At 43.2% G+C, this 12101-nt stretch overlaps 1 protein-coding gene across 1 annotated transcript; it reads left to right on the top strand.

Moving 5' to 3' along the window:
* The first annotated feature begins 1229 nt into the window (after positions 1–1229).
* Positions 1230–10835, top strand: LOC146260787 (parathyroid hormone 2 receptor-like). The gene is made up of 13 exons (XM_084667903.1): positions 1230–1316; positions 1722–1821; positions 3658–3768; positions 3996–4117; positions 4511–4608; positions 5292–5475; positions 6307–6460; positions 6898–6958; positions 7371–7437; positions 8521–8615; positions 9496–9634; positions 10019–10060; positions 10424–10835. The coding sequence occupies exons 1-13, from the start codon at positions 1230–1232 to the stop codon at positions 10832–10834; spliced, it is 1671 nt and encodes a 556-aa protein (XP_084524029.1). The 3' UTR covers position 10835.
* The last annotated feature ends 1266 nt before the right edge of the window (positions 10836–12101 follow it).

The raw sequence follows: 12101 nt of genomic DNA, 5'->3' as shown, positions 1-12101 counted from the left end.
TGACCCGTAACCTTCGCAGGCCGGGCAAATCGTCGCAGTTTCTGTAGCGCTGATCTGAGCAATTATTTTGGTGGAATTGGGAAACCGACACCAGCAAGGACTGAGGAGGCGTTTTAAATCCCTTGCAAAATCCTTTCGCCCTCCACAATGGAGTGAGAGGAGGGTGGAACATAGGATGAAGAATGGCCTGTTGAGGAGCGATAACAAGAGCCATGCGGCGCAAATTGGCAACTCAGCGTTGAGTTCACTGGACACATGCCCTCGGGTATACAGAAACGTCTACCTAGTCTAGCCCTCGCTTCTATCCCTTTCATATTATGCATTTAAGGCCTTTCAAAACTTTATATGATGCAGACTTTGTGAAGAACAGATTTCCAGGCTTAGATACAGAAAGGCAGTCGAACAAAATGTTCCCGTGAAGCATCGAAGCCCCCACACAGGTCGGTGTATGTGAACGCCCATCATGAGAGCAGGGAGTGACAGAGACTCAGTCAGCCTTAACCTTGGGGCTGTGCTACAGCTGGCTTACTGAGACGTGTAGGGGATGACTGGTGTCAGGGCTGGGATCAAGGCAGGAGATAAGAGATTCCTCACTTGAAAGACTTTTCTTGTGCTTCAAGACTGTGACACGTGACCTCCTCCGCATGCAGTTTATGACCGGTGTTCACGACGTTTGGCTTTCCAAGGTGCGGGAGTTAGACTTGACAACGTGATATTCTCAAACCCATCTTATTTACATTTATTGTTCAAATAATCACTTCTGCGTCGTCACAAACTATTGCAAAAATAACAAACCTAAATAGGCTAAATAAAACCCAGACAAGTCAAAACGTTTTATTCGCACGTGCGCGCATAAAGACACATCAACTTTCAGCACCAAGGAGAGTCGAAACCCTGGGTCACATGAAATAGGCTTACTTTTATACAAGAGAGACTAACTTCTGCAATAATTAATTTGGCTGCATACCCTAATAAGTATTGATACAAAGCTGACGTTCGTTAGGTGTTGCACATGACCGATGACACTATTGGATTAGCATATGTTTAGACCGAACGGGTGGTGTCAGTGTGCAGCGAAGTTAGAGATGAGAGGTCTGTGGAATCAGACCGTACACCGAACCATAGTCATTTCACAATCCAGACCAATGCACGGGCATTTGTGCATTTATTAAGAAGAGTTTTGTACATCTCTTAGTACCGCTGCAGTCTCTGGAAAAAAAATCTTCAATATGACGCCGATACTTTTAAGGAACTTTGCCAAAAAGGTTTTCTTTTATTGGATTGTGCTTTGTGGATGCAGACGTGTTTATACACAGGTAGGATGCGATCATTTTGTCTGCGCGTTAGGCTATACTTTAATATTTATTTACAAAACAGCACAACATTTTTTGTCTCCAACCTGCATGATTACAGCATCTATACCTTCCATGATAGCTGTCCATATGTAAATGTAACCAGCTTGATTCTCAAGATCCACTTGTAAAAACTGTGTGTGCGTGCAGAAGAGAGGGGAGAGGCTGCAATTAAATGGTAGTTTCATTTGACAAAAATAATCTATTTAATTCAAAAGAGGTTGTTGATATCAAAGACTGGTGTAGTCTAAACGCTAAAAGAACACATTCGGGTATTTTCGTGTTGTAACTGGGGAATTATCGAGGAGATCGTGAATATGTATTGTACTCTTGCTTTGTTAAACCATGTGTTTGGGTCTCACTCCGCAGCATCACCCCGAGGTTGGTATAACAGCTCAGGAGCAGATGTACGTGCTCTACGATGTCAAGCTCCAGTGTCAGCACAACGTTTCCACTCACAGCTCCGCAGGTGAGCCAGGACATGTGTTCAGCTCTCACAAGCATGGTGGAGTCAAGTATACATATAACCATTTAATCTTTCTTTCTCTCTCTCTCTCTCTCTCTCTCTCTCTCTCTCTCTCTCTCTCTCTCTCTCTCTCTCTCTCTCTCTCTCTCTCTCTCTCTCTCTCTCTCTCTCTCTCTCTCTCTCTCCCTCTCCCTATCTCAGTTATTTAACATGTTACATTTGAGTAATTTAGCAGACGCTTTTAGCTAAAGACACATTCAATAGTAATTGCCATGCAACGTACAGGTATGAGCTCATGGTCCCCATCTTATAACAGGAGAAGATGCCTATGATAGAATGATGAGATTAATTTATTGAACCTAAGAGTAGAGATGATTTTTGACTTTTTGATAGCAGCACTTTGTCAGGAACCTGCTCAACTAAGACTGATGTAAATCTGAACGAATTTAGCAGTTGGCTGCCTCCTCCCTGTGGGTGTTTTCTGTTTTTGGCTATTGTGTTGATATTATTGTCCTTGTTTCCTCCCACATTAAAATAAATCTGTTTTCACTGTTTGATCCAAAATTCAGAAGCCAGTAATTCCCAAGGATGAGTAGGAAGATCAACACTAAGTAAACCGATGGTGGTTCATATGGTTCATTAGCTTTGTCGCAGAATTTTAGTGTCTGATTATCATGTATGTCTGTGGCTACTTCAAAGACACAAGGCATCAATGCAGCGTTTACATTTGCTATGCATGTGGTTGGCTGACTTATTCATTAGAACACAACCATACACAGGTTACTCCACCCTGTTAGCTGTTTCCTAGCTAGAAAATTAAATGGCCTCCTTGAAAAGACTTTTACAGTCAAACAGTCAAACCAGGCCCTCAATGTAGCGTATAAGAATAACGAATGTTGCGACTTTCTCTGAATTTCTTCTCAAGAGAGAACAGTGATAGAATACAGATTCAACGATGTGGAGGATAGTGCGGAGGGCTTTCGTAAACCTGACAATTCAATTCAGGGCATTGTTATACGGTCCCTCTCTCAATCAGAAATGACCCCCCCTTGACCCCCATTCCACCCTCCTTGTCTTTCCTTCCCATCTCCACCCTCATTCACTCTCTTCTTTGGGAGCAGCAGTCTTAACCAATGTTGGTTCTTCAGCTACACATGAATGACTCCATCTTTTTCTTTCTTTTCAGTACAGTTTTCAGTTTTCTTTTTCATTGTTTACATCTGAATGTTTAAAATTCAATAAAAAACTTGATGAAAGGGGCATCAAGGGGACAAACACATCTTATTACTGTCCTTGCACAGGGGTTGATTCAAAGCTATTTTGTTGTTTCTTTGTTACATACAGCGGAGTCTGGACTTGTTTTAGATCTTCTTCCTATTCAAAGTTGTCTGAGTGTCCCTCTCTTTGTCGGGTGGAACAATTGTATGCTGGATCGATTGTCAAATGTTGATGACATGTTGAGGGCAGGCAATGCTTAACTCCTGGCCCAGCTTCTCAGATCAATGAACCAGCGATTTCTGTATGTGGAGACACAAAAGTCAATGACGCAAATACCCCCTTAGTGCTCCACTGAAAGAAACAGGTGGATTTTTTTATTGATCATATGAAGTGGCTGGTGTGGTTAGTCGAAATCCTCCGACCCTTTAGAATAAGCCCCTGTTTTTTCTTTGTCTGTCTTTTGGTAATCATGAGTGAGGCTTTACGTTCTTAGACTCAACTTGTCCAGTGAATTTGAGGGACAATAAAGTTGTATATATAATTCAACATAAATAATATCTAAATCTAATCTAATAAATAATATCTAAATCTAATCTACTCTGCTTTCCCTCTGTGTCCAAGATGACCTTTGCCCCCCGGGTTGGGATGGTCTGGTGTGCTGGCCGCAGGGATCTCCTGGAGCTGTCACTGAAGTTCCCTGTCCTGTCTACATCTACGACTTCAACCACAAAGGTAACTTCCTGTTGCCAAAAAACATCTGCAAGGCCACTGATTTACCAAAAACGTATTGTATTGTTTTGTCATTCTCAATTGTATTGTCATTCTCAAATGTATACATTAGTCAAATTATTATTTCAAAGTGTACTGTGCATATGTGTGGATATTATGGTGTTTGTTGTGTGTGTGTGTGCGCGCGCATGTGTTTCTCTGTTGTACTGTGTGTATGTGGATATTTCCAGGTCACGCGTACAGGAAGTGCGATTTCAACGGTTCCTGGGTGTCAGTAGAGGGATTGAACCGTACATGGTCCAACTACTCTGACTGCCTAAGGTTTCTCCAACCAGGCCACGAGGAAGAGAAAGTAAACCACATAAACATTTCCATCTAACCCAGTGTTTATCTCATTCAGGCATCTTTTGAAAATTTATCAACATCCATCCACCAAGCTGACCACCAAGCTATTTAATACAATCCAAATGTCTTTCTTTGCCGAAATATGGGCTATTTATATTTACATTTATGCATTTAGCGGACGCTTTTATCCAAAGAGACTTCCAAGAGAGAGTACGATCCTTTTAAGACAGTTACAACAAACCTACAGGAAACTAACATCAGGTCCAGTCAATTATTCCTCAGTGCAGTTGTACTTTACTTGCCTCTTTGTCTCCCACAGTTTGACAACCATTAGCTCAACGTACAGACTGCTGTGAGTTCTCCCACAGATTCAGTCAATAACATCATTCATATTTCTTAGCAGGAGTTCTTTGAGCGCCTATACGTTGTGTACACCATTGGCTACGCTGTGTCCTTCAGTTCACTCCTCGGAGCCATCATCATCATAGGCTACTTCAGGTAATAACATTAAATAATGGGTTTGGTCTGGTGAGTTTGGGTTTCTTACAAGCACTGTAGATGACCCTGTTAATTCAGAGCACAATTTTCTACTTTGATATGTAAATTTGGTACTAAGACTTAATATATATATATATTTTTTGTTTATTTAATATTTTTTTGGTTCAAATGTGACCTGTTACCTGAGAAAAGGAGGAAGTGGATATGTGAATAGGTTCCCGTGGAAAACACACAATGAGTTGGTTCTGAATAGACGGTTCAAGGTTTGCTACTCTACTGAAAGAGATGACAAGCTCTTACGGTGTTTAGATTCATGTGTTTTATGCAGTATAATAAACGCAACAGTTCTCTAAAATCAGTCGTCGAGCCATCAGTTAGTAAAGAGCATAAGCACACAGCTTGAAGATGTGATACCATGGTGGCTATTTTCATCAGTAGCACTTCCTTATCACTGGGGAAGCTGTTTCAGATTCTAACCTCCCATACAGAGAATGTAACAAAAATATCTGTCACAACACTCATAAAGACTTTACTTAATAGAACCCGATATAACCTAGCAAAGCCTAACCACACATCACTTTAAAACCAATTCATCAACACATTAACCCCTGACCAGGCTGTAACTTTTAACCCCCAAACTCCCAACTATAAACCCTTGTCCCCTTGAACCCCCTTCCCTCTAGGCGTCTCCACTGCACCAGGAACTACATCCACGTCCACCTGTTCATCTCCTTCATGCTGAGGGCCGCTAGCATCTTCGTCAAGGACAAGGTGGTCCACGCCAACGGCGGCCTGCAGGAGTTCGACACAGCGCTGATGGACAACTACAAGACCATCGCCGCCATGCCCCTCGACAAGACCCAGTTTGTATGTCATGCTTGTACTCACCTTTGTCGCCCAGTGGTGTGGTCCAGTTCTCTAACCAAACTCCTTACCGGGCCCCCCCCCCCCCCACCATCCATGTTTCTCTTTCTTCACTCCGCGGGCTACATAAAAGCCTTGTAGGTCACACTCCCCATGTCTGCGTAGGACGTAGATTACACCACCGCTTTCCCCTGATTCTAATCTCTTTGACCCTTTATATGCCAGCTGTGCCTGGGTTCTGTATGTGACCGGTGTTGTGAGCAGAGACTTGAAGGAATCCTAGCACACTGTTGACACCCACTGTGTAAATTACCTACCTATGACACAACCTCACAGGGAGAAAGTGAGATTAACACTTAGTGTAATGATCGGGGAGTCAGGTGGCTGAGCGGGTAGAGCATCGGGCTAGTAATCTGAAAGTTGCGATTCCCGGCTGGTGCACATGTCGTTGTGTCCTTGGGCAAGGCACTTCACCCTACTTGCCTCGGGGAGAATGTCCCTGTACTTTCTGTAAGTCTGCTAAATGTAAATGATCTGTCGAAAACAGACTTGCTAATTAAACCTTAACTGACACTGTGGGTCTTCCTCTTCCTGTCAGCTCTGTCAATTAACTGACACTGAGAGGTCTGGTTTGTACTGCAACCACCCACTCTAGAACCTGCCCTCGGAAAAGCTGTAGGAATCGACATACACATTATACCTCAATCAAGTCCTATCAGGCATTTGTGGTCTATCAAGTTGTGAAGCATTCCCACATGATTCATCGCTCATACAATATGTATGAGCACGGCTCACTTGAGATAATATCTTTAACAAAGTGTTTTTTTATACTAGGTAGGATGCAAGATCACAGTCCTGCTGTTCATCTACTTCCTGGCCACCAACTATTATTGGATTCTGGTGGAAGGCTTGTATCTGCACAGCCTCATCTTCATGGCGTTCTACTCCGACACCAAGTACCTGTGGGGCTTCACTCTCATTGGCTGGGGTAAGCAGACAATAGGGTCCTATCAACGAGAGCAGCTCAGCCAATCAGGTGCAAGGTTTGGATTATCTTTAATCAAGTGAAATCAAAGTGTCACCTGTTGCTATGCAGCTCATTAGTAATTCAGTTTCCCCTTGTTGGGTACATTTTTTGATTCACTGACTCCTTTTAATAATCATGGCTGTAGCCAGCGATGCCACTGATTATCATGATGTATTGCTTACTTGTTCTGGTCAGTTCTGGGCTCCTATACCAGGGTTAGCATTTAGTGGGACACACATCTGTAGCTTGCAGTTTAGAACAACCCAGACAAATTAGAAACCAGACTTGAACAGGCACGAACACCAAGCTATCTGTGCATGTCTTTATCTGGACAATCCGCAGAGATCTGAGACCTCCTGGGAACTTCCCAAATCACAACTTGTCTTCTCTCATTGCAGGTGTTCCCGCGCTCTTTGTCGCTGCCTGGGCTGTTGTCCGGGCAACGCTAGCAGACGCACGGTACATACTGTGTCACACTTCCTCTGCCATTTCCACTTCCATGTCCATATTAGGTATTCACTTCCACTGTGAGAAGACAAAGTGAAACACAAGGGTCATTCAGAACCTCATGTCAGAGCATGCAGAGCAGAGAAGAACATATTATCACTGTGTCAGCTGTCTTAAGGCGCTCGTTTCATAAAAAACTGACACAAGATCTTAAAGATCCCACAGCGCTGGGATTCTTCCTTCCCTGTCGTCTTGTTTTCACAGCTGGAACCTATCAGGAGACAACATCACACTTTCTTTTAGAGGACACAGAGTAACTGTTGCGTTGCGAAGCTCATCTAATCTCAACTCGTTATTCCCTTCTCTCTATTTCTCACTCTGTAATTATCGCTTGTCCTCTCATTTTCTCTCCTTCTGTCACCAGATGCTGGGAGTTAAGCGCGGGGAACATTAAATGGATTTACCAAGTCCCTATTTTAACAGCCATCGGTGTAAGTTCCCTTCATTTCAGGGGTTTGAAACCTATGTGGAAAAACAAGCACAGAAGTAATTACAGTAATTGGAATGTGTTTGAACCCCGTTCTCGAATGATGTGTAGAGAAAACTCCTTCACATGGAAACCAACAGAGTAAGAGTCACAGGTGTTTCTATCTTCATCTAGTCTCCAGATAAAAACTTTGCTCAGACTGCATTTGTAGCAGATAGTTCCTTGGCAGTCAGAGGGGATTTCAGTGTTTTCCTCTGGGTCAGAGCCAAGCTGTCTGTCAAATCTTACCTGCCTGTCACCCTTCTGTCTTTCTGTCTGTCTGTCTGTCTGTCTGTCTGTCTGTCTCTCTCTCTCTCTCTCTCTCTCTCTCTCTCTCTCTCTCTCTCTCTCTCTCTCTCTCTCTCTCTCTCTCTCTCTCTGTGTGTATGAATGATGGAAAACAATTACATGAAATTGTACCCGTGAATCACTGTCTGTCAAGGCCAATTCATCCATCCACAATAATACATCAGTTTCAATCTCGTCAGGAATAACAAAGTCAAGATTACAAAGACCCCAGCTGACACTGGCTGCCATCTTGTTGCTGATTAGTTAAATCTGTAGAGGTGTTGGAGCGAAAGATGAGAGAGAGAAAAAAAGAGAGAGGTAGAGGGATGGAGAAGGAGAGAAAGTGCTAGAACACTTGGACTGATCCAACCTCTGACATAGATATTTGTAGTGTTGAAGTTGATCCTAAGTTTTCAATTTTTATGTAACCTATTGGTGTACTTAATTTGGATCAAGAATCAAATCTTTGCAGAAAGGAGTTATCGGAGGGAGAAATACTGCCCTGTGGGTTGGTAAGCTTAGCTGGCTCCCGACTCCCTCAGTAGACTTAACACATCTAATAACCGCCTTCCTCCACCTGTACTGACTAAAAGTAGAGGCAGCCAGACAGGAAATCTGGCCAAGCCTTGGTTGACAGTGTGACCATTATTTTAGGGTGTTGACCAATCAATAATTGAATAATCAAATACCTGCAAATATAAAAATAATACTGTTCCAAGGCAATTAGTTGGCTTGATTCTTGCTCTTTTTTACATTTCAGCTCAACTTTATCTTATTTGTGAATATTGTACGAGTCCTGGCAACCAAAATGAGAGAGACAAATGCTGGTCGATATGACACAAGGAAACAGTGCAGGTTGGTGGATATCTATTGAATTCTCTGAAAATATGTGTGTACCACTGTATGACAAGCATCCTACAGCTGTTTCTACTGTAAACGGTGACCCCTGATTCAAATGCATGTTCGTTACCAGGTTTCTACAGAGCTAGATAATGACGTGTTCATTTGAATCAGGTGTGTTGGAGCAGGGAAACATCTAAAACATGTAGGACAAGGGGTCCCTGAGGACAGTGTTGAGAACCACTGTTCTAGAGGGAATCCTAAAAGTGGGCAGAAGTACTCTGAATTTTAATATCGACGGCAATAAGACGGCATTTCAACTAATCTTCTCAATATTGGAATCCAGAAGTCACCCACCTGAGCTTGACAGAACAAGGACCCAGATGAAGTATCACACACCTCATAGCAAAGTGTCAGACTCAACACACTGGAGGGAATCTGTCCGTCTGGTAGTGGCTGAGTGGGCGCACTTGATTTGTACTCTGGGGAGTGCCTGTCTGGGTGGCTAGTTTGAGCCTGTTGCTTACCCCTGTAGCCACTCTCACTTATTCTGCTGTCAGTAAACAAACATTTACCATCTATTAACAACCAGGCTGTGATTTTAGCTAAAGTGAAGTATTTACTTTGACTTATTCTGTTGAAGACTGTAACTTCTTTACATGCCATTTTGGGGATATTTTAGTTTGCATAGTGCTCTAATTAATGTGCAAATTGCAATCAAACACGCATACATACTCCTTGGATTTTAATTAGCATGAAGGAGGAATAAGGCTCAATCCTTCACTAGATAATATACTATACAAATAGTTCTTCTAGTCTTTTCTTTCATTCTTCTTTCCATCCTTCTTTCCTTTTTTCTTTCTTTCTTTTCTACCGCTGCCTTTTAATAAAACAGGAAACTAGCCAAGTCTACCCTGGTGCTGGTGCTGGTGTTTGGGGTCCACTACATCGTGTTTGTGGGAATGCCACACACCTTCAAAGGGATCGGTTGGGAGGTCAGAATGTACTGTGAGCTCTTTCTCAACTCATTCCAGGTGCCTTTACAAAAATAAAATCCTCACTTTGATTTGCATGTTTATCCTACAATGTCCCCAATATAACTTTCCTCATTCTATGGTGTTTCTTCTGTTCTTACATTCTGTCATTACTAGAATAAGAAAATGACATTTTCAACAATGAAAAAGTTCACAGCACTTGCGACTGGCATTGTAACAACTCAAACTGTTCCTCAAATTGGTGCCATGGCATTTCACTTTGACTAATTAGTCTATTATATTGCATTTATTCGTATAGGGAGTGCTTCTTCAAAGACTGTTGTTGCACCATAGAGGCCTTTTAAAACTGGCATTCAATTTTTCAGTATCCTTCCACATGTGTTTTGCCTGTCTCTCATGTGTCTGTGTGCTGTCACGTTGCAGGGTTTCTTCGTGTCTATCATATACTGCTACTGCAATGGAGAGGTGAGGTTTTGTACAGTGCTGTTTCCAACCCTAACCTTGTGGGCCTCTTCATCAAGGGCATTGCTGTATATCGAAGCTTGGTCGTTGTGCCGTGTGTGTGTGTGTTTGTGTGTGTTTGTGTGTGTTTGTGTGTGTGTCATAGGACTATTGGAGAGTGGAGAAAATGTGTAGTAAAGTACCTCTCCAGTGACAATAACAAGGAGAATGATATGTTGTGTAATTGAGTTGTTAAAAAATGTAGAATGTAAAATGGACTAAATGAATACTCACCTCCTCTTGCATAGAAGAAATCCTTCCTGGCTAGTAATATATGGAAATTAGACTACACTGTGTGTGTGTGCGTGCGTGTGTGTGTAAGAGCAGGTCCAGGCGGAGATCAGAAGGACGTGGGGTCGCTGGAACACGGTGTTTGACTGGAAGGTTCCGGCCACCTGCTCCAGTTACCACTACGGCTCTGTCCCCACCAACCTCAACCAAACCTCCCTCAGCCAATCACAGGCTGCCACCGCCTCCACCTGCTCCGCGCTCTTCTCTAGTCGGGTGTATCGCAGCCGCAGGGGGCGCACTGGAGGCGGGGGCAGTAGTGGCCACGCCCACCACGCAAGCCTGCCCGGTTACGTGTTCAGCAACTCTGACGTGGACAGCCACCCGCCATCCATCCCAGAGGAGGCAGAGGAGAGGGCCAAGCAGGTGGACGACATCTCCCTTCAGGAGAGCTTCCCCCCTGTGACCTCAAACACCAGCGCTCCGGAAGAGCTGGAGGAGGCCCTGTAGAATCCCGTAGAGAGAGAGACCCGGGGGTGGGGGGAGGGGGGAGAGAGAAGAGAGAGACCAGGGAGCAGAGAAGGGAGAGACCAGGGAGAGAGAAAATGTAGAGACCAGGGCGGAGATAATAACCCTACAGACCTACCATGACAAAAATGCTGTGCAAACAGGACTCACTTTAATGTTCTCTGTATTTGTGTTTAGTATGACAGATCAAAAATGGTTTCCATGGCTCGAAATAAGTATGGAGTGGAATTTCTGTGATTACACTCTGACGCACGTCCTTTCCATCCCAACATCGTTAGTTGTCATGGTATGTTCTGTTGAAACGTTATTGTGCAAGGGACTTTCTTTTTTTAAATAAAGCTATATGTATATATTTTTGGAACATAAGTGTTGCTTCCATTGTTTATTAAATAATAACAATTTCTGCTCATGCTTTTTTACAGGTTCATAGCCAATTAAAGCTAGGCTTGAGAAATACTGTGGTACCATACACAAAACAACATGTTGTTTAACCCTTGTGTTACCTCCGGGTCCTTGTTTAGTCATTGTGACCCACCATTGTGTTGCAATAACTTTACCTAATACAAAAATAAAGTGAAGCCTTTTCTTTTAACCTCGCACTGTGAGGGGTCTGATATTTTTGTATTAGGTCAAGTTGACGCAACACGACGGTGGGTCACAATGACAAAGAACAACAACAAAATCTTGTTGGTGCTGAAAGGGCTTCTCTCTGGAGCCAGGTTCTCTAGCATCGCCTACTTGAGTGCTCCTGCCCTACTGGCTAATTATCCCTCAGAACAGTAGGACACCAATGAACCAGAAAGACTGGAGGGTTATACTGAACGAGTAACACCTGCCTTGTCAGTGTGTTCCATGGAACATCACACGCAGGGCTCACGCTGTCTGTATAATTTATAGTTGGGCGCCAGGCACCAAAACCGATACTGCTCATATCGTTGAATTAAGTGGCGTCCGTTTTGTTGCCACGATTCATGGATTTTACAAATAGAATATGATTTAATGGATATTCTGATGTTTTGCTAGAACAGAAGACCTATGTTTCACACAAATCCACACATTAGCATTGGCACTCTGCCATGATCCTTTGCCGCTTGATCATTGGACAAGGCCGCAAATGGAACAGATTATGACCCTGCATCAGAGACACGGCGAGCTTTCGTTTTACTGTGCGTTTTCAAATGGCATCATCCCTGCGAATGCCAATTTGCACTTATCTGCAACAACTGGATGACTAAGACAGTAATTGCCT

This window comes from Hypomesus nipponensis, chromosome 12 (assembly GCF_054491055.1).
Source record: "Hypomesus nipponensis isolate SF chromosome 12, ASM5449105v1, whole genome shotgun sequence".
Taxonomy (NCBI): domain Eukaryota; kingdom Metazoa; phylum Chordata; class Actinopteri; order Osmeriformes; family Osmeridae; genus Hypomesus; species Hypomesus nipponensis.
Note: the sequence above shows the minus strand (reverse complement) of the source record. Positions and strands in the feature narration are given on the sequence as shown.

Bases quoted from the DNA above. Each gene is read 5' to 3' on its own strand.
- LOC146260787 (XM_084667903.1), top strand. From the start codon at position 1,230: ATGACGCCGATACTTTTAAGGAACTTTGCCAAAAAGGTTTTCTTTTAT. The intron at 1,317-1,721 runs GTAGGATGCGAT...CTCACTCCGCAG, and splicing joins GCAGACGTGTTTATACACAG to CATCACCCCGAGGTTGGTAT. The intron at 10,061-10,423 runs GTGAGGTTTTGT...GTGTAAGAGCAG, and splicing joins ACTGCTACTGCAATGGAGAG to GTCCAGGCGGAGATCAGAAG.